At 52.8% G+C, this 22,538-nt stretch overlaps 1 protein-coding gene across 1 annotated transcript in view; it reads left to right on the plus strand.

Annotated features, from left to right (window-relative positions):
* The window catches only part of LOC106591870 (bone morphogenetic protein receptor type-2), an 80,374-nt gene that overhangs the window by 52,666 nt on the left and 5,170 nt on the right, over positions 1-22,538 (plus strand). The window contains exons 6-13 of the mRNA XM_082963230.1: positions 1,380-1,610; positions 6,878-6,992; positions 9,232-9,389; positions 11,399-11,526; positions 11,671-11,690; positions 13,930-14,066; positions 20,544-20,725; positions 20,895-22,054. Coding sequence (XP_082819356.1) covers positions 1,380-1,610; positions 6,878-6,992; positions 9,232-9,389; positions 11,399-11,526; positions 11,671-11,690; positions 13,930-14,066; positions 20,544-20,725; positions 20,895-22,054 — 2,131 coding nt within the window. The remainder of the gene's footprint in view (positions 1-1,379; positions 1,611-6,877; positions 6,993-9,231; positions 9,390-11,398; positions 11,527-11,670; positions 11,691-13,929; positions 14,067-20,543; positions 20,726-20,894; positions 22,055-22,538) is intronic.

Consider the following 22,538-nt stretch of genomic DNA (forward strand, 5'->3'; position numbering starts at 1 on the left):
GCTACGGCTATTCTACATACTACACATCTACAACTACTACAGCTATTCTACCTACTACACATCTACAACTACCCCAGCTGCTACGGCTATTCTACCTACTACACATCTACAACTACCCCAGCTGCTACAGCTATTCTACCTACTACACTTCTACAACTACCCCAGCTGCTACAGCTATTCTACCTACTACACATCTACAACTACCCCAGCTGCTACAGCTATTCTACCTACTACACATCTACAACTACCCCAGCTGCTACAGCTATTCTACCTACTACACATCTACAACTACCCCAGCTGCTACGGCTATTCTACCTACTACACATCTACAACTACCCCAGCTGCTACGGCTATTCTACCTACTACACATCTACAACTACCCCAGCTGCTACGGCTATTCTACCTACTACACATCTACAACTACCCCAGCTGCTACAGCTATTCTACATACTACACATCTACACCTACCCCAGCTATTCTACCTACTACACATCTACAACTACCCCAGCTGCTACAGCTATTCTACCTACTACACATCTACAACTACTACAGCTATCCTACCTACTACACATCTACAACTACCCCAGCTATTCTACCTACTACACATCTACAACTACCCCAGCTGCTACGGCTATTCTACCTACTACACATCTACAACTACCCCAGCTGCTACGGCTATTCTACCTACTACACATCTACAACTACCCCAGCTGCTACAGCTATTCTACCTACTACACATCTACAACTACCCCAGCTGCTACAGCTATTCTACCTACTACACATCTACAACTACCCCAGCTGCTACAGCTATCCTACCTACTACACATCTACAACTACCCCAGCTGCTACAGCTATTCTACATACTACACATCTACAACTACCCCAGCTGCTACAGCTATTCTACCTACTACACATCTACAACTACCCCAGCTGCTACAGCTATTCTACCTACTACACATCTACAACTACCCCAGCTGCTACAGCTATCCTACCTACTACACATCTACAACTACCCCAGCTGCTACAGCTATTCTACATACTACACATCTACAACTACCCCAGCTGCTACAGCTATTCTACCTACTACACATCTACAACTACCCCAGCTGCTACAGCTATTCTACCTACTACACATCTACACCTACCCCAGCTATTCTACCTACTACACATCTACAACTACCCCAGCTGCTACGGCTATTCTACCTACTACACATCTACAACTACCCCAGCTGCTACGGCTATTCTACCTACTACACATCTACACCTACCCCAGCTGCTACAGCATAGAGAGAATCGGTTTCAGAGAATCGGACCAAAATGGAATTGAGATCCAGTCGTCTTTTCTCAACCTTTCTTCTCCCTGTTTTTCTCTCTGTCAGCTGATAGGTCGAGGCCGGTACGGCTCGGTGTTCTGTGGTTCGTTGGACGAGCGACAGGTGGCTGTGAAGGTGTTCAGCTCAGCCAATCGGCAGAACTTCCTGAACGAGTGTTCCATTTATTGTCTGCCCCTGCTGGAGCACGACAACATTGCACACTTCATCGCTGCCGACGAACGGCTGGGGACCGAGGGCCGAGTGGAGTACCTTCTGGTCATGGAGTACTACCCCCACGTAAGTACCTTCTACTGGGTTCTGCTGGTTCCATATGGCTGGGGGCCGAGTGGAGTACCTTCTACTGGGTTCTGCTGGTACCAGACGGCTGGGGGCTGAGTGGAGTACCTTCTACTGGGTTCTGCTGGTACCAGACGGCTGGGGGCTGAGTGGAGTACCTTCTACTGGGTTCTGCTGGTACCAGACGGCTGGGGGCTGGGTGGAGTACCTTCTACTGGGTTCTGCTGGTACCAGACGGCTGGGGGCTGGGTGGAGTACCTTCTACTGGGTTCTGCTGGTACCAGACGGCTGGGGGCTGGGTGGAGTACCTTCTACTGGGTTCTGCTGGTTCCAGACGGCTGGGGGCTGAGGGGAGTACCTTCTACTGGGTTCTGCTGGTTCCAGACGGCTGGGGGCTGGCTGGAGTACCTTCTACTGGGTTCTGCTGGTTCCAAACGGCTGGGGGCCGAGTGGAGTACCTTCTGGTCATGGAGTACTACTGCTACAGTACTAAAAAAGTATTTGATCCCCTGCTGATTTTGTACGTTTGCCCACTGACAAAGAAATGATCAGTCTATAATTTTAATGGTAGGTTTATTTGAACAGTGAGAGACAGAATAACAACAAAAATATCCAGAAAAACGCATGTCAAAAATGTTATAAAATGATTTGCATTTTAATGAGGGAAATAAGTATTTGATCCCCTCTCAATCAGAAAGATTTCTGGCTCCCAGGTGTCTTTTATACAGGTAACGAGCTGAGATTAGGAGCACACTCTTAAAGGGAGTGCTCCTAACCACAGCTTGTTACCTGTATAAAAGACACCTGTCCACAGAAGCAATCAATCAATCAGATTCCAAACTCTCCACCATGGCCAAGACCAAAGAGCTCTCCAAGGATGTCAGGGACAAGATTGTAGACCTACACAAGGCTGGAATGGGCTACAAGACCATCGCCAAGCAGCTTGGTGAGAAGGTGACAACAGTTGGTGCGATTATTCGCAAATGGAAGAAACACAAAAGAACTGTCAATATCCCTCGGCCTGGGGCTCCATGCAAGATCTCACCTCGTGGAGTTGCAATGATCATGAGAACGGTGAGGAATCAGCCCAGAACTACATGGGAGGATCTTGTCAATGATCTCAAGGCAGCTGGGACCATAGTCACCCAGAAAACAATTGGTAACACACTACGCCGTGAAGGACTGAAATCCTGCAGCGCCCGCAAGGTCCCCCTGCTCAAGAATACATATACATGCCCGTCTGAAGTTTGCCAATGAACATCTGAATGATTCAGAGGACAACTGGGTGAAAGTGTTGTGGTCAGATGAGACCAAAATGGAGCTCTTTGGCATCAACTCAACTCGCTGTGTTTGGAGCAGGAGGAATGCTGCCTATGACCCCAAGAACACCATCCCCACCGTCAAACATGGAGGTGGAAACATTATGCTTTGGGGGTGTTTTTCTGCTAAGGGGACAGGACAACTTCACCGCATCAAAGGGACGATGGACGGGGCCATGTACCGTCAAATCTTGGGTGAGAACCTCCTTCCCTCAGCCAGGGCATTAAAAATGGGTCGTGGATGGGTATTCCAGCATGACAATGACCCAAAACACACGGCCAAGGCAACAAAGGAGTGGCTCAAGAAGAAGCACATTAAGGTCCTGTAGTGGCCTAGCCAGTCTCCAGACCTTAATCCCATAGAACATCTGTGGAGGGAGCTGAAGGTTCGAGTTGCCAAACGTCAGCCTCGAAACCTTAATGACTTGGAGAAGATCTGCAAAGAGGAGTGGGACAAAATCCCTCCTGAGATGTGTGCAAACCTGGTGGCCAACTACAAGAAACGTGTTTTGCAGAGGGGTCATATACTTATTTCCCTCATTAAAATGCAAATCATTTTATAACATTTTTGACATGCGTTTTTCTGGATTGTTTTGTTGTTATTCTGTCTCTCACTGTTCAAATAAACCTACCATTAAAATTATAGACTGATCATTTCTTTATCAGTGGGCAAACGTACAAAATCAGCAGGGGATCAAATACTTTTTTCCCCCACTGTAAGTACCTTCTACTGGGTTCTGCTGGTTCCAGACGGCTGGGGGCTGGGTGGAGTACCTTCTACTGGGTTCTGCTGGTTCCAGACGGCTGGGGGCCGAGTGGAGTACCTTCTACTGGGTTCTGCTGGTTCCAGACGGCTGGAGGCTGGGTGGAGTACCTTCTACTGGGTTCTGCTGGTTCCAGACGGCTGGAGGCTGGGTGGAGTACCTTCTACTGGGTTCTGCTGGTACCAGACGGCTGGGGGCTGGGTGGAGTACCTTCTACTGGGTTCTGCTGGTACCAGACGGCTGGGGGCTGAGTGGAGTACCTTCTACTGGGTTCTGCTGGTTCCAGACGGCTGGGGGCTGGGTGGAGTACCTTCTACTGGGTTCTGCTGGTTCCAAACGGCTGGGGGCTGGGTGGAGTACCTTCTACTGGGTTCTGCTGGTTCCAGACGGCTGGGGGCTGGGTGGAGTACCTTCTACTGGGTTCTGCTGGTTCCAGACGGCTGGGGGCTGGGTGGAGTACCTTCTACTGGGTTCTGCTGGTTCCAGACGGCTGGGGGCTGGGTGGAGTACCTTCTACTGGGTTCTGCTGGTTCCAGACGGCTGGGGGCTGGGTGGAGTACCTTCTACTGGGTTCTGCTGGTTCCAGACGGCTGGAGGCTGGGTGGAGTACCTTCTACTGGGTTCTGCTGGTTCCAGACGGCTGGGGGCTGGGTGGAGTACCTTCTACTGGGTTCTGCTGGTACCAGACGGCTGGGGGCTGAGGTGGAGTACCTTCTACTGGGTTCTGCTGGTACCAGACGGCTGGGGGCTGGGTGGAGTACCTTCTACTGGGTTCTGCTGGTTCCAGACGGCTGGGGGCTGAGTGGAGTACCTTCTACTGGGTTCTGCTGGTTCCAGACGGCTGGGGGCTGGGTGGAGTACCTTCTACTGGGTTCTGCTGGTTCCAGACGGCTGGGGGCTGGGTGGAGTACCTTCTACTGGGTTCTGCTGGTACCAGACGGCTGGGGGCTGGGTGGAGTACCTTCTACTGGGTTCTGCTGGTTCCAGACGGCTGGGGGCTGGGTGGAGTACCTTCTACTGGGTTCTGCTGGTACCAGACGGCTGGGGGCTGAGGGGAGTACCTTCTACTGGGTTCTGCTGGTTCCAGACGGCTGGGGGCTGAGTGGAGTACCTTCTACTGGGTTCTGCTGGTTCCAGACGGCTGGGGGCTGAGGGGAGTACCTTCTACTGGGTTCTGCTGGTACCAGACGGCTGGGGGCTGGGTGGAGTACCTTCTACTGGGTTCTGCTGGTTCCAGACGGCTGGGGGCTGAGGGGAGTACCTTCTACTGGGTTCTGCTGGTTCCAGACGGCTGGGGGCTGAGGGGAGTACCTTCTACTGGGTTCTGCTGGTACCAGACGGCTGGGGGCTGAGTGGAGTACCTTCTACTGGGTTCTGCTGGTTCCAGACGGCTGGGGGCTGGGTGGAGTACCTTCTACTGGGTTCTGCTGGTACCAGACGGCTGGGGGCTGGGTGGAGTACCTTCTACTGGGTTCTGCTGGTTCCAGACGGCTGGGGGCTGAGGGGAGTACCTTCTACTGGGTTCTGCTGGTTCCAGACGGCTGGGGGCTGAGTGGAGTACCTTCTACTGGGTTCTGCTGGTTCCAGACGGCTGGGGGCTGAGGGGAGTACCTTCTACTGGGTTCTGCTGGTACCAGACGGCTGGGGGCTGGGTGGAGTACCTTCTACTGGGTTCTGCTGGTTCCAGACGGCTGGGGGCTGAGTGGAGTACCTTCTACTGGGTTCTGCTGGTTCCAGACGGCTGGGGGCTGAGTGGAGTACCTTCTACTGGGTTCTGCTGGTTCCAGACGGCTGGGGGCTGAGGGGAGTACCTTCTACTGGGTTCTGCTGGTACCAGACGGCTGGGGGCCGAGGGGAGTACCTTCTACTGGGTTCTGCTGGTACCAGACGGCTGGGGGCTGAGGGGAGTACCTTCTACTGGGTTCTGCTGGTACCAGACGGCTGGGGGCTGGGTGGAGTACCTTCTACTGGGTTCTGCTGGTACCAGACGGCTGGGGGCTGGGTGGAGTACCTTCTACTGGGTTCTGCTGGTTCCAGACGGCTGGGGGCTGAGGGGAGTACCTTCTACTGGGTTCTGCTGGTACCAGACGGCTGGGGGCTGAGTGGAGTACCTTCTACTGGGTTCTGCTGGTTCCAGACGGCTGGGGGCTGAGGGGAGTACCTTCTACTGGGTTCTGCTGGTACCAGACGGCTGGGGGCTGGGTGGAGTACCTTCTACTGGGTTCTGCTGGTTCCAGACGGCTGGGGGCTGAGGGGAGTACCTTCTACTGGGTTCTGCTGGTACCAGACGGCTGGGGGCTGAGGGGAGTACCTTCTACTGGGTTCTGCTGGTTCCAGACGGCTGGGGGCTGAGGGGAGTACCTTCTACTGGGTTCTGCTGGTACCAGACGGCTGGGGGCTGGGTGGAGTACCTTCTACTGGGTTCTGCTGGTTCCAGACGGCTGGGGGCTGAGGTGGAGTACCTTCTACTGGGTTCTGCTGGTACCAGACGGCTGGGGGCCGAGGGGAGTACCTTCTACTGGGTTCTGCTGGTTCCAGACGGCTGGGGGCTGGGTGGAGTACCTTCTACTGGGTTCTGCTGGTTCCAGACGGCTGGGGGCTGGGTGGAGTACCTTCTACTGGGTTCTGCTGGTTCCAGACGGCTGGGGGCTGAGTGGAGTACCTTCTACTGGGTTCTGCTGGTACCAGACGGCTGGGGGCTGGGTGGAGTACCTTCTACTGGGTTCTGCTGGTACCAGACGGCTGGGGGCTGAGTGGAGTACCTTCTACTGGGTTCTGCTGGTACCAGACGGCTGGGGGCTGGGTGGAGTACCTTCTACTGGGTTCTGCTGGTACCAGACGGCTGGGGGCTGGGTGGAGTACCTTCTACTGGGTTCTGCTGGTACCAGACGGCTGGGGGCTGAGTGGAGTACCTTCTACTGGGTTCTGCTGGTACCAGACGGCTTAGGCAGCCGATTCCCTTTTATCTAAAGTGACAAACCACCTCAGCGCTCTCTGCTCTCTCTCTCTGTGTCCTGGTGTATTATGATGTATTAATACAGTATCTCTCTCTGTGTCCTGGTGTATTATGATGTATTAATACAGTATCTCTCTCTGTGTCCTGGTGTATTATGCTGTATTAATACAGTATCTCTCTCTGTGTCCTGGTGTATTATGATGTATTAATACAGTATCTCTCTCTCAGGGCTCGTTGTATCGCTACCTGGGGCTGCAGACAGGAGACTGGATGAGTAGCTGTCGTCTGGCCCATTCCATCACCAGAGGCCTGGCCTACCTGCATACTGAGCTGCTTAAAGGAGGTGAGACACACACCTGTCCTCCACACTCTGACCTCCTGACCTCCACACCCTGACCTCCACACTCTGACCTCCACACCCTGACCTCGTGACCTCCACACCCAGACCTCCTGACCTCCACACCTGTCCTCCACACTCTGACCTCCTGACCTCCACACCCTGACCTCCACACCCTGACCTCCTGTCCTCCACACCCTGACCTCCTGACCTCCACACCCTGACCTCCACACTCTGACCTCCACACCCTGACCTCCACACCCAGACCTCCTGACCTCTACACCTGTCCTCCACACTCTGACCTCCTGACCTCCACACCCTGACCTCCACACTCTGACCTCCACACCCTGACCTCCTGACCTCCACACCCTGACCTCCACACCCTGACCTCCTGACCTCCACACTCTGACCTCCACACCCTGACCTCCTGACCTCCACACCCTGACCTCCTGACCTCCACACCCTGACCTCCTGTCCTCCACACCCTGACCTCCACACCCTGACCTCCACACCCTGACCTCCTGACCTCCACACCCTGACCTCCTGACCTCCACACTCTGTCCTCCACACCCTGACCTCCACACCCTGACCTCCTGACCTCCACACCCTGACCTCCTGTCCTCCACACCCTGACCTCCTGACCTCCACACCCTGACCTCCACACCCTGACCTCCACACCCTGACCTCCACACCCTGTCCTCCACACCCTGACCTCCACACCCTGTCCTCCACACCCTGACCTCCACACCCTGTCCTCCACTCCCTGACCTCCACACCCTGTCCTCCACACCCTGACCTCCACACCCTGTCCTCCACACTCTGACCTCCACACCCTGACCTCCACACCCTGACCTCCTGACCTCCACACCTGTCCTCCACACTCTGACCTCCTGACCTCCACACCTGTCCTCCACACTCTGACCTCCACACCCTGACCTCCACACCCAGACCTCCTGACCTCCACACCTGTCCTCCACACTCTGACCTCCACACCCTGACCTCCACACTCTGACCTCCACACCCTGACCTCCTGACCTCCACACCCTGACCTCCACACCCTGACCTCCTGACCTCCACACCCTGACCTCCACACCCTGACCTCCTGACCTCCACACTCTGTCCTCCACACCCTGACCTCCACACCCTGACCTCCACACCCTGACCTCCACACTCTGACCCCCTGTCCTCCACACTCTGACCTCCTGACCTCCACACCCTGTCCTCCACACCCTGACCTCCACACCCTGACCTCCTGACCTCCACACCCTGTCCTCCACACCCTGACCTCCACACCCTGACCTCCACACCCTGTCCTCCACTCCCTGTCCTCCTAACTGGTAGAGGATCATCTATCAGAACAACACTGGTCCTAGTTCTAAATATTATCTCTGTTGTCCAGGACTCTCACTGCCCTCTGGTGGATACTGTGATACTGCACCAAGCCAATAGAGGTCCCTGGGCCCTGGTTGTCAGTAATAACTGGTAGAGGATCTGTTCTCCTCATCTATTACAACGATCCCGGTTATAAATATTATCTGGTAACTCCTTTCCCTCCTCCTCCTCCTCCTCCTTTCCCTTCTCCTCCTCCTCGTCCTCCCACTCGTCTCTCCCTTCCTCCTCTTTCCCCCCTCCTCCTCCTCCTCCTCCTCCTCTCTCCCTTCCTCCTCCTCCTCCTCGTCCTCCTCCTCTCTCCATTCCTCCTCCTTTCCCCTCTCCTCGTCCTCCTCCTCTCTCCATTCCTCCTCCTCCTCCTCCTCCTCGTCCTCCTCCTCTCTCCATTCCTCCTCCTTTCCCCTCTCCTCGTCCTCCTCCTCTCTCCATTCCTCCTCCTCCTCCTCGTCCTCCTCCTCTCTCCATTCCTCCTCCTTTCCCCTCCTCGTCCTCCTCCTCCTCCTCTCTCCCGTCCTCCTCCTCCTCATCCTCCTCCTCTCTCCCTTCCTCCTCCTCCTCCTCGTCCTCCTCCTCTCTCCCTTCCTCCTCCTTTCCCCTCTCCTCGTCCTCCTCCTCTCTCCATTCCTCCTCCTCCTCCTCCTCGTCCTCCTCCTCCTCCTCTCTCCCGTCCTCCTCCTCCTCGTCCTCCTCCTCTCTCCCTTCCTCCTCCTTTCCCCTCTCCTCGTCCTCCTCCTCCTCTCTCCCGTCCTCCTCCTCTCCCTTCCTCCTCCTCGTCCTCCTCCTCTCTCCCTTCCTCTCTCCCTTCCTCCTCCTCCTTCTTGTCCTCCTCTTCCTCTCTCCCTTCCTCCTGCAGACTTCTACAAGCCAGCTGTGTCTCACAGAGATCTGAACAGTCGGAACATTCTGGTGAAGAACGACGGAACGTGTGTCATCATCGACTTTGGTCTCTCCATGAAGTTGACGGGGAATCGGCCCGTACGGGGAGAGGAGGAGAACGCTGCCATCAGTGAGGTGAGACTATAGAACCCTTTGGAACCCATGTCACCAGTGAGGGGAGACCATAGAACCCTTTGGAACCCATGTCACCAGTGAGGGGAGACCATAGAACCCTTTGGAACCCATGTCATCAGTGAGGGGAGACTATAGAACCCTTTGGAACCAGGTCTCTCTCCAGGTGGGTACAGTCCGCTACATGGTTCTGGAGGGTTAGTGTAGTATTATAACCCTGGTTCTGTCTCTCTCCAGGTGGGTACAGTCCACTACATGGTTCTGGAGGGTTAGTGTAGTATTATAACCCTGGTTCTGTCTCTCTCCACGTGGGTACAGTCCACTACATGGTTCTGGAGGGTTAGTGTAGTATTATAACCCTGGTTCTGTCTCTCTCCAGGTGGGTACAGTCCACTACATGGTTCTGGAGGGTTAGTGTAGTATTATAACCCTGGTTCTGTCTCTCTCCAGGTGGGTACAGTCCACTACATGGTTCTGGAGGGTTAGTGTAGTATTATAACCCTGGTTCTGTCTCTCTCCAGGTGGGTACAGTCCACTACATGGTTCTGGAGGGTTAGTGTAGTATTATAACCCTGGTTCTGTCTCTCTCCAGGTGGGTACAGTCCACTACATGGTTCTGGAGGGTTAGTGTAGTATTATAACCCTGGTTCTGTCTCTCTCCAGGTGGGTACAGTCCACTACATGGTTCTGGAGGGTTAGTGTAGTATTATAACCCTGGTTCTGTCTCTCTCCAGGTGGGTACAGTCCACTACATGGTTCTGGAGGGTTAGTGTAGTATTATAACCCTGGTTCTGTCTCTCTCCAGGTGGGTACAGTCCACTACATGGTTCTGGAGGGTTAGTGTAGTATTATAACCCTGGTTCTGTCTCTCTCCACGTGGGTACAGTCCACTACATGGTTCTGGAGGGTTAGTGTAGTATTATAACCCTGGTTCTGTCTCTCTCCAGGTGGGTACAGTCCACTACATGGTTCTGGAGGGTTAGTGTAGTATTATAACCCTGGTTCTGTCTCTCTCCAGGTGGGTACAGTCCACTACATGGTTCTGGAGGGTTAGTGTAGTATTATAACCCTGGTTCTGTCTCTCTCCACGTGGGTACAGTCCACTATATGGTTCTGGAGGGTTAGTGTAGTATTATAACCCTGGTTCTGTCTCTCTCCAGGTGGGTACAGTCCACTACATGGTTCTGGAGGGTTAGTGTAGTATTATAACCCTGGTTCTGTCTCTCTCCAGGTGGGTACAGTCCACTACATGGTTCTGGAGGGTTAGTGTAGTATTATAACCCTGGTTCTGTCTCTCTCCAGGTGGGTACAGTCCACTACATGGTTCTGGAGGGTTAGTGTAGTATTATAACCCTGGTTCTGTCTCTCTCCAGGTGGGTACAGTCCACTACATGGTTCTGGAGGGTTAGTGTAGTATTATAACCCTGGTTCTGTCTCTCTCCAGGTGGGTACAGTCCACTACATGGTTCTGGAGGGTTAGTGTAGTATTATAACCCTGGTTCTGTCTCTCTCCAGGTGGGTACAGTCCACTACATGGTTCTGGAGGGTTAGTGTAGTATTATAACCCTGGTTCTGTCTCTCTCCAGGTGGGTACAGTCCACTACATGGTTCTGGAGGGTTAGTGTAGTATTATAACCCTGGTTCTGTCTCTCTCCAGGTGGGTACAGTCCACTACATGGTTCTGGAGGGTTAGTGTAGTATTATAACCCTGGTTCTGTCTCTCTCCAGGTGGGTACAGTCCACTACATGGTTCTGGAGGGTTAGTGTAGTATTATAACCCTGGTTCTGTCTCTCTCCACGTGGGTACAGTCCACTATATGGTTCTGGAGGGTTAGTGTAGTATTATAACCCTGGTTCTGTCTCTCTCCAGGTGGGTACAGTCCACTACATGGTTCTGGAGGGTTAGTGTAGTATTATAACCCTGGTTCTGTCTCTCTCCAGGTGGGTACAGTCCACTACATGGTTCTGGAGGGTTAGTGTAGTATTATAACCCTGGTTCTGTCTCTCTCCAGGTGGGTACGGTCCGATACATGGCCCCAGAGGTTCTGGAAGGGGCGGTGAACCTGAGGGACTGCGAGTCGGCTCTGAAGCAGGTGGACATGTACGCCCTGGGGCTCGTCTACTGGGAGACCTTCATGAGGTGTACTGACCTTTCCCAGGTAATAACCCAGGTAATAACCCAGGTAATAACCCAGGAAATAACCCTGGTAATAACCCAGGAAATAACCCAGGTAATATCCCAGGTAATAACCCTGGGCCTCATCTACTGGGAGACCTTCATGAGGTGTACTGACCTGTTCCCAGGTAATAACCCAGGTAATAACCCTGGTAATAACCCAGGAAATAACCCAGGTAATATCCCAGGTAATAACCCTGGGCCTCATCTACTGGGAGACCTTCATGAGGTGTACTGACCTGTTCCCAGGTAATAACCCAGGTAATAACCCAGGTAATAACCCAGGAAATAACCCAGGTAATATCCCAGGTAATAACCCTGGGCCTCATCTACTGGGAGACCTTCATGAGGTGTACTGACCTGTTCCCAGGTAATAACCCAGGTAATAACCCAGGTAATAACCCAGGAAATATCCCAGGTAATAACCCTGGGCCTCATCTACTGGGAGACCTTCATGAGGTGTACTGACCTGTTCCCAGGTAATAACCCAGGTAATAACCCTGGTAATAACCCAGGTAATAACCCTGGGCCTCATCTACTGGGAGACCTTCATGAGGTGTACTGACCTGTTCCCAGGTAATAACCCAGGTAATAACCCTGGTAATAACCCAGGTAATAACCCTGGGCCTCATCTACTGGGAGACCTTCATGAGGTGTACTGACCTTTTCCCAGGTAATAACCCAGGTAATAACCCAGGTAATAACCCTGGGGCTCGTCTACTGGGAGACCTTGATGAGGTGTACTGACCTGTTCCCAGGTAATAACCCAGGTAATAACCCAGGTAATAACCCTGGTAATAACCCTGACCTCTAATCCTGGGAGACCTTCATGAGGTGTACTGACCTTTTCCCAGGTAATAACCCAGGTAATAACCCAGGTAATAACCCTGACCTCGTCTACTGGGAGACCTTCATGAGGTGTACTGACCTCTTCCCAGGTAATAACCCGGGTAATAACCCTGGTAATAACCCAGGTAATAACCCAGGTAATATCCCAGGTAATAACCCTGGGCCTCATCTACTGGGAGACCTTCATGAGGTGTACTGACCTGTTCCCAGGTAATAACCCAGGTAATAACCCAGGGAATAACCCAGGTAATAACCCAGGAAATAACCCAGGTAATATCCCAGGTAATAACCCTGGGCCTCGTCTACTGGGAGACCTTCATGAGGTGTACTGACCTCTTCCCAGGTAATAACCCTGGTAATAACCCAGGTAATAACCCAGGTAATAACCCAGGAAATATCCCAGGTAATAACCCTGGGCCTCATCTACTGGGAGACCTTCATGAGGTGTACTGACCTGTTCCCAGGTAATAACCCAGGTAATAACCCTGGTAATAACCCAGGTAATAACCCTGGGCCTCGTCTACTGGGAGACCTTCATGAGGTGTACTGACCTCTTCCCAGGTAATAACCCGGGTAATAACCCGGGTAATAACCCGGGTAATAACCCAGGTAATAACCCAGGTAATAACCCTGGGCCTCGTCTACTGGGAGACCTTCATGAGGTGTACTGACCTCTTCCCAGGTAATAACCCGGGTAATAACCCGGGTAATAACCCAGGTAATAACCCAGGTAATAACCCAGGTAATAACCCTGGGCCTCGTCTACTGGGAGACCTTCATGAGGTGTACTGACCTCTTCCCAGGATTTTTTTTAAATTTAACCTTTATTTAACTTGACAAGTCAGTTAAGAACAAATTCTTATTTACAATGACGGCCTCCCCCGGCCAAACCCGGACGACACTGGGCCAAATTGTGCGCCGCCCTATGGGAGTCCATGTCACGTCCGGATGTGATACAGCCTGGAATCTAACCAGGGTCTGTAGTGACACCTCTAGCACTGAGATGCAGTGCCTTAGACCGCTGTGATACAGCCTGGAATCTAACCAGGGTCTGTAGTGACACCTCTAGCACTGAGATGCAGTGCCTTAGACCGCTGTGATACAGCCTGGAATCTAACCAGGGTCTGTAGTGACGCCTCTAGCACTGAGATGCAGTGCTTTAGACCGCTGCGATACAGCCTGGAATCTAACCAGGGTCTGTAGTGACGCCTCTAGCACTGAGATGCAGTGCTTTAGACCGCTGCGATACAGCCTGGAATCTAACCAGGGTCTGTAGTGACGCCTCTAGCACTGAGATGCAGTGCCTTAGACCGCTGCGATACAGCCTGGAATCTAACCAGGGTCTGTAGTGGACAGACCCATCTTAGGACCGCTGTGATACAGCCTGGAATCGAACCAGGGTCTGTAGTGACAGACCGATCTCGGGAGCCCAGAGAAACTTAACAGTTAGTTGTGAAATCACAGTATTGAACGTCCACCTTAACGTTCTCTCTGCTTGGGTTCCTCGTTCCTCTCCAGGAGAATCCGTTCCAGACTTCCAGGTAGCATTCCAGGCCGAGGCAGGGAACCACCCTTCCTTTGAGGACATGCAGGTCCTGGTGTCCAGGGAGAAGCAGAGACCCAAGTTCCCCGAGGCCTGGAAGGAGAACAGCCTGGTGAGACCTGTGGTGGTGTGGTGGTGTGGTGTGGTGGTGTGGTGTGGTGGTGTGGTGTGGTGGTGTGGTGGTGTGGTGGTGTGGTGTGGTGTGGTGGTGTGGTGTGGTGGTGTGGTGTGGTGGTGTGGTGTGGTGGTGTGGTGGTGTGGTGGTGTGGTGTGGTGGTGTGGTGTGGTGGTGGTGTGGTGGTGTGGTGTGGTGTGGTGGTGTGGTGTGGTGTGGTGGTGTGTATGGTGGTGTGGTGGTGTGTTGTGGTGTGGTGGTGTGGTGTGGTGGTGTGGTGTGGTGTGGTGGTGTGGTGTGGTGGTGTGGTGGTGTGGTGTGGTGTGGTGGTGTGGTGTGGTGGTGTGGTGTGGTGTGGTGGTGTGTATGGTGGTGTGGTGGTGTGTTGTGGTGTGGTGGTGTGGTGGTGTGGTGGTGTGGTGTGGTGGTGTGTATGGTGGTGTGGTGGTGTGTATGGTGGTGTGGTGGTGTGGTGGTGTGGTGTGGTGTGGTGTGGTGGTGTGTATGGTGGTGTGGTGTGGTGTGGTGGTGTGGTGTGGTGTGGTGTGGTGTGGTGGTGTGTGGTGGTGGTGTGGTGTGGTGGTGTGGTGGTGTGGTGTGGTGTGGTGTGGTGTGGTGGTGTGGTGTGGTGTGGTGGTGTGTATGGTGGTGTGGTGTGGTGGTGTGGTGTGGTGTGGTGGTGTGGTGTGGTGGTGTGGTGTGTATGGTGGTGTGGTGTGGTGTGGTGTGGTGTGTATGGTGGTGTGGTGGTGTGGTGTGGTGTGTTGTGGTGTGTATGGTGGTGTGGTGTGTGGTGGTGTGGTGGTGTGGTGGTATGGTGTGGTGTGGTGTGGTGGTGTGTATGGTGGTGTGGTGTGGTGTGGTGTGTATGGTGGTGTGGTGTGGTGGTGTGGTGTGGTGTGGTGTGTATTGTGGTGTGGTGTGGTGTGGTGGTGTGTATGGTGGTGTGGTGGTGTGGTGTGGTGGTGTGTATGGTGGTGTGGTGTGGTGTGGTGTGTTGTGGTGTGGTGGTGTGGTGTGGTGTGGTGGTGTGGTGTGGTGTGTATGGTGGTGTGGTGTGGTGTGTTGTGGTGTGGTGGTGTGTGTTGTGGTGTGTGTGGTGTGGTGTGTGTGGTGTGGTGTGTATTGTGGTGTGTGTGGTGTGTATTGTGTTGTGGTATGTGGTGTGTATTGTATTGTGGTGTGGTGTGTGTTGTGGTGTGTATTGTGTGTGTGGTGGTATGGTGTGGTGTGGTGTGTGTATTGTGGTGTGGTATGGTATGTGTGGTGTATTGTGGTGTGTATTGTGTGTGGTGTGGTATGGTGTGGTGTGTATTGTGGTGTGTGTGGTGTGTATTGTGTTGTGGTGTGTGTGGTGTGGTGTGTGTGGTGTGTATTGTGGTGTGGTATGGTGTGGTGTGGTATGGTGTGTATTGTGGTGTGTGTGGTGTGTATTGTGTTGTGGAATGTGGTGTGTATTGTATTGTGGTGTGGTGTGTGTTGTGGTGTGGTGTGTATTGTGTGTGTGGTGGTGTGGTGTGTATTGTGGTGTGGTGTGTAGTGTGGTGTGGTGGTGTGTGTGTTGTGGGGTGGTGGTGGTGTGGTGTGTGTGTGGTGTGGTGTGGTGTGTGTGGTGGTGTGTGTGGTGTGGTATGGTGTGTGTGGTGTGTATTGTGGTGTGGTGTGGTATGGTGTGTGTGGTGTGTTGTGTATTGTGGTGTGGTATGGTGTGTATTGTGTGTGGTGTGTGTGGTGTGGTCTATTGTGGTGTGGTGTGTGTATTGTGGTGTGTGGTGTGTATTGTGGTGTGTGTTGTGTGTGTGGTGTGTGGTATGGTGTGGTGTGTATTGTGGTGTGGTATGGTGTGGTGTGGTATGGTGTGTGTGGTGTGTATTGTGGTGTGTATTGTGTTGTGGTGTGTATTGTGGTGTGTATTGTGTATGGTGTGGTGTGTATTGTGTGTGGTGTGGTGTGTGGTATGGTGTGTGGTGGTGTGTATTGTGTGTGGTGTATTGTGGTGTGTATTGTGGGTTGTGGTGTGTATTGTGGTGTGGTGTGGTGTGTGTTATGGTGTGGTGTGTGTATTGTGGTGTGGTGTGGTATGGTATGTGTGGTGTGGTGTATTGTGGTGTGTATTGTGTGTGGTGTGGTTTGGTGTGGTGTGGTGTGTATTGTGTGTGGTGTGGTGTGTATTGTGGTATGGTATGGTATGTGTGGTGTGGTGTGGTAAGGTGTGTTGTGGTGTGTATTGTGTGTGGTGTATTGTGGTGTGGTATGGTGTGGTGTGTTGTGGTGTGTATTGTGGTGTGTTGTGGTGTGTGTTATGGTGTGGTGTGTGTATTGTGGTGTGGTATGGTATGTGTGGTGTGTATTGTGTGTGGTGTGGTATGGTGTGGTGTGTATTGTGTGTGGTGTGTATTGTGGTGTGGTATGGTATGTGTGGTGTATTGTGGTGTGGTATGGTGTGTTGTGTGGTGTGGTATGGTGTGGTGTGTATTGTGTGTGGTGTATTGTGGTGTGGTGTGGTATGGTGTGTTGTGGTGTGTATTGTGTGGTGTGTGGTGTGTGGTGTATTGTGGTATGGTGTGGTGTGTTGTGGTGTGTATTGTGTGTGGTGTGGTGTGTATTGTGGTATGGTGTGGTGTGTGTATTGTGTTGTGGTGTGTGTATTTTGGTGTGGTATGGTATGTGTGGTGTGTATTGTGGTGTGGTGTGTATTGTGGTGTGGTATGGTGTGGTATTGTGGTGAGGTGTGGTGTTGTGTTGTGGTGTGGTGTGTATTGTGGTATGGTGTGGTGTGGTGTATTGTGGTGTGGTGTGTGTATTGTGGTGTGGTGTGTGTTATGGTGTGGTGTGTATTGTGGTGTGGTGTGGTATGGTGTGTTATGGTATGGTGTGGTGTGTGGTGTGGTATGGTGTATTGTGGTGTATTGTGGTGTGGTATTGTGTGGTGAGGTGTATTGAGGTGTGGTGGTGTATTGTGGTATGGTGTGGTGAGGTGTATTGAGGTGTGGTGAGGTGTTTTGAGGTGTGGTGTGGTGAGGTGTATTGAGGTGTGGTGTGGTGAGGTGTATTGAGGTGTGGTGTGGTGAGGTGTATTGTGGTGTATTGTGGTGTGGTATTGTGTGGTGTGGTATGGTGTGGTATGGTGTATTGAGGTGTGGTGTATTGTGGTGTGGTGTGGTATGGTGTGGTGAGGTGTATTGAGGTGTGGTGTGGTGGTGTATTGTGGTGTATTGTGGTGTGGTATTGTGTGGTATGGTCTATTGTGGTGTATTGTGGTGTGGTGTATTGTAGTGTGGTGCGGTGTGGTGTATTGTGGTATGGTGTATTGTGGTGTGTTATGGTGTGGTGTATTGTGGTGTATTGTGGTGTGGTGTAGTGTGGTGTGGTGTGGTAAGGTGTGTTGTGGTGTGTATTGTGTGTGGTGTATTGTGGTGTGGTATGGTGTGGTGTGTTGTGGTGTGTATTGTGGTGTGTTGTGGTGTGTGTTATGGTGTGGTGTGTGTATTGTGGTGTGGTATGGTATGTGTGGTGTGTATTGTGTGTGGTGTGGTATGGTGTGGTGTGTATTGTGTGTGGTGTGTATTGTGGTGTGGTATGGTATGTGTGGTGTATTGTGGTGTGGTATGGTGTGTTGTGTGGTATGGTGTGGTGTGTATTGTGTGTGGTGTATTGTGGTGTGGTGTGGTATGGTGTGTTGTGGTGTGTATTGTGTGGTGTGTGGTGTGTGGTGTATTGTGGTGTGGTATGGTATGGTGTGGTGTGTTGTGGTGTGGTGTGTATTGTGTGTGGTGTGGTGTGTATTGTGGTATGGTGTGGTGTGTGTATTGTGTTGTGGTGTGTGTATTTTGGTGTGGTATGGTATGTGTGGTGTGTATTGTGGTGTGTATTGTGGTGTGGTATGGTGTGGTATTGTGGTGAGGTGTGGTGTTGTGTTGTGGTGTGTATTGTGGTATGGTGTGGTGTGGTGTATTGTGGTGTGGTGTGTGTATTGTGGTGTGGTGTGTGTTATGGTGTGGTGTGTATTGTGGTGTGGTGTGGTATGGTGTGTTATGGTATGGTGTGGTGTGTGGTGTGGTATGGTGTATTGTGGTGTATTGTGGTGTGGTATTGTGTGGTGAGGTGTATTGAGGTGTGGTGGTGTATTGTGGTATGGTGTGGTGAGGTGTATTGAGGTGTGGTGAGGTGTTTTGAGGTGTGGTGTGGTGAGGTGTATTGAGGTGTGGTGTGGTGTGGTGTGGTGAGGTGTATTGTGGTGTATTGTGGTGTGGTATTGTGTGGTGTGGTATGGTGTATTGAGGTGTGGTGTATTGTGGTGTGGTGTGGTATGGTGTGGTGAGGTGTATTGAGGTGTGGTGTGGTGGTGTATTGTGGTGTATTGTGGTGTGGTATTGTGTGGTATGGTCTATTGTGGTGTATTGTGGTGTGGTGTATTGTAGTGTGGTGCGGTGTGGTGTATTGTGGTATGGTGTATTGTGGTGTGTTATGGTGTGGTGTATTGTGGTGTATTGTGGTGTGGTGTAGTGTGGTGTGGTATGGTGTATTGTGGTGTGGTGTGGTGTAGTGTAGTGTGGTGTGGTGTGGTATGGTGTATTGTGTGGTGTGGTGTGGTGTGGTGTGGTATAGTGTGGTGTAGTGTGGTGTGGTGTGGTATAGTGTATTGTGGTGTGGTGTGGTATGGTGTATTGTGGTGTGGTGTGGTATGGTGTATTGTGGTGTGGTATGGTGTATTGTGGTGTGGTGTGGTATGGTGTATTGTGGTGTATTGTGGTGTGGTGTGGTGTATTGTGGTATGGTGTATTGTGGTATGGTATGGTGTATTGTGGTGTGGTGTGGTATAGTGTGGTGTGGTATAGTGTGGTGTGGTGTAGTGTGGTGCGGTGTGGTGTATTGTGGTATGGTGTATTGTGGTGTGTTATGGTGTGGTGTATTGTGGTGTATTGTGGTGTGGTGTAGTGTGGTGTGGTATGGTGTATTGTGGTGTGGTGTGGTGTAGTGTAGTGTGGTGTGGTGTGGTATGGTGTATTGTGGTGTGGTGTGGTGTGGTGTGGTATAGTGTGGTGTAGTGTGGTGTGGTGTGGTATAGTGTATTGTGGTGTGGTGTGGTATGGTGTATTGTGGTGTGGTGTGGTATGGTGTATTGTGGTGTGGTATGGTGTATTGTGGTGTGGTGTGGTATGGTGTATTGTGGTGTATTGTGGTGTGGTGTGGTGTATTGTGGTATGGTGTATTGTGGTATGGTATGGTGTATTGTGGTGTGGTGTGGTATAGTGTGGTGTGGTATAGTGTGGTGTGGTGTAGTGTGGTGTGGTCTGGTGTGGTATGGTGTATTGTGGTGTGGTGTGGTATAGTGTGGTGTAGTGTATTGTGGTGTGGTGTGGTATGGTGTATTGTGGTATGGTGTGGTATGGTGTGGTGTAGTGTAGTGTGGTGTGGTGTGGTATGGTGTATTGTGGTGTGGTGTGGTATGGTATGGTGTATTGTGGTATGGTGTGGTATGGTGTGGTGGAGTGTGGTGTGGTATAGTGTAGTGTAGTGTGGTGTGGTGTGGTATGGTGTATTGTGGTGTGGTATGGTATGGTGTATTGTGGTATGGTGTGGTGTAGTGTAGTGTGGTGTGGTGTGGTATGGTATAGTGTGGTGTGGTGTAGTGTAGTGTGGTGTGGTGTAGTGTAGTGTGGTATGGTGTATTGTGGTGTGGTATGGTGTAGTGTGGTGTATTGTGGTATGGTGTATTGTGGTGTGGTGTGGTATGGTATGGTGTATTGTGGTGTGGTGTAGTGTGGTGTAGTGTGGTGTAGTGTGGTATGGTGTGGTATGGTATGGTGTATTGTGGTGTGGTGTGGTATAGTGTGGTGTGGTGTAGTGTAGTGTGGTGTGGTGTGGTATGGTGTATTGTGGTGTGGTGTAGTGTATTGTGGTGTGGTGTATTGTGGTGTAGTGTAGTGTATTGTGGTGTGGTGTATTGTGGTGTATTGTGGTGTGGTGTATTGTGGTGTATTGTGGTGTGGTGTGGTATGGTGTATTGTGGTGTGGTATGGTATGGTGTATTGTGGTGTGGTGTGGTATAGTGTGGTATGGTGTAGTGTAGTGTGGTGTGGTATGGTGTATTGTGGTGTATTGTGGTGTGGTATGGTGTATTGTGGTGTAGTGTGGTGTGGTGTGGTGTATTGTGGTGTGGTGTGGTATGGTATGGTGTATTGTGGTGTGGTGTGGTATGGTGTATTGTGGTGTAGTGTATTGTGGTGTGGTGTATTGTGGTGTAGTGTAGTGTATTGTGGTGTGGTGTATTGTGGTGTATTGTGGTGTGGTGTGGTATGGTGTAGTGTGGTGTGGTATGGTGTAGTGTGGTGTGGTGTATTGTGGTGTGGTGTAGTGTGGTGTGGTATGGTGTATTGTGGTGTGGTGTGGTGTGGTGTGGTGTAGTGTGGTGTGGTGTGGTGTATTGTGGTGTGGTGTGGTGTGGTGTTAACCTCCTCCTCCTCCTCCCAGGCGGTTCGTTCCCTGAAGGAGACCATGGAGGACTGTTGGGACCAGGATGCTGAGGCCAGGCTGACGGCTCAGTGTTCAGAGGAGCGAATGGCTGAACTCCTGCTGATCTGGGACCAGACCAAGTCCGTCAGCCCCACGGTTAACCCCACTGGTAGCAGCTGTACCTCACTGTATAATGATAGGTTAGTCTCCACCTGTTGTTTACTCTCTCACACACACACACACACACCCTAACCTTACACTCATACCTACTAATACCAGCTGCACCTCACTCCACAACGACACCCACCATGTATTCCTCCTTGGTAGTAAGTACATGTTGTGTTGTTAACGCTTCTGTGGCCCCAACAGAAACCGCATGGGGCCAAAGTCCGGCCCTGACCCCGCCTCGTCCTACATCGAGGAGCAGGAAGGCACGGCTAAGAACACACAGAGCGACGCTTCCTCCTCCGCTTTGATTGGCCGGACGAGAGATGGAGGCGTGGCGGCGGGAGAGAGGAACAGGAACTCGATAAACTACGAGCGGCAGCAGGCGGCTCACGCCCGTCTACCCAGCAGCCCCTCCGCTGGAACCTCCTCTGCCCTCACCACCATGACCTTCATCTCCGAGTCCAGCCAGGGTCATGACCCCAACCTCCACCTGACCCTGACCCAGGAGGATCTGGAGACCACCAAGCTGGACCCCAGGGAGGTGGATAAGAACCTGAAGGAGAGTTCTGATGAGAACCTGATGGAACACAGCCAGAAACAGTTCTGTTGTCCGGACCTGCTGAGCCCCGCCTCCTCCTCCCTGCTCCTCCCCTTCATCAAGATGGCTGCCGAGGAGTCTCCCCCCGCCGCGTTCCCTCTCCCCAAGCAGCAGAACCTCCCCAAACGACCCTCCAGCCTGCTGCTCCGCACCAAGCCGCCGAAGAAAGACTCATCCTCTCTGAGGTTTAAATTCGGTCGCCACGGCAAGTCCAACCTACGACAGGTAGAGGGCGGAGCTAAGACCAACGCCGTGTCCGAGCCCCACCGGGTCAGCGCCACCAACAACCTGCTGGTCCTACGGGACCTCTCCGTGAACGGGCACGCGGCCGGGTCCTCGCCAGCAGGGGGCGCCAGCGGCGCGGCGGGACTCGCTCTAACTCAGGGCTCTGAGGACGGACAGCTGGGGCTCATCACCGCCAGCCCAGACGAACACCAACCACTGCTGAGCAGAGAGACGGGACAAGCAGATGTTCAGTCCTCTAACGCACGGCCCAACAACAACAATAACAACAATGGACTGGTACTGGGGGAGGGAGAGGGGGAGAGTGATGGGGGAGGAGAGGAAGAGGAGGAGGGAGCAGGAGGAAGTACCAGTGGAGAGACCCCCTGCACCCTGGGGGAGAGCTCTGTGTCTGGACCTGAGCCCAACCCTGTCCCCATGAGAGGTGAAGCCCTGCTCAGGGAGCCTAAAGGAGGCCGACGGCCGGAGAGACCCAGCTCCCTGGACCTGTCCTTCACCACCAGAGACCTGGTCTCACTGGGTGAGCAGAGCACCCTCACGGTCTGACCCTAACCCTCACGGCCTGACCCTCACAGTCTAACACTCACAGTCTGACCCTAACCCTCACGGCCTGACCCTCACAGTCTAACCCTCACGGCCTGACCCTAACCCTCACAGTCTGACCCTAACCCTCACGGCCTGACCCTAACCCTCACAGTCTGACCCTAACCCTCACGGTCTAACCCTAACCCTCACGGCCTGACCCACACAGTCTAACCCTCACAGTCTGACCTTAACCCTCACGGCCTGACCCTAACCCTCTCAGTCTGAGCCTAACCCTCACGGCCTGACCCTAACCCTCACGGCCTGGCCCTAACCCTCACGGCCTGGCCCTAACCCTCACGGCCTGACCCTAACCCTCACGGCCTGACCCTAACCCTCACGGCCTGACCCTAACCCTCACGGTCTGACCCTAACCCTCACGGTCTGACCCTAACCCTCACGGCCTAACCCTAACCCTCGCG

This window comes from Salmo salar, chromosome 16 (genome assembly GCF_965601325.2).
Source record: "Salmo salar chromosome 16, fSalSal1, whole genome shotgun sequence".
NCBI classification, from domain to species: Eukaryota; Metazoa; Chordata; class Actinopteri; order Salmoniformes; family Salmonidae; genus Salmo; species Salmo salar.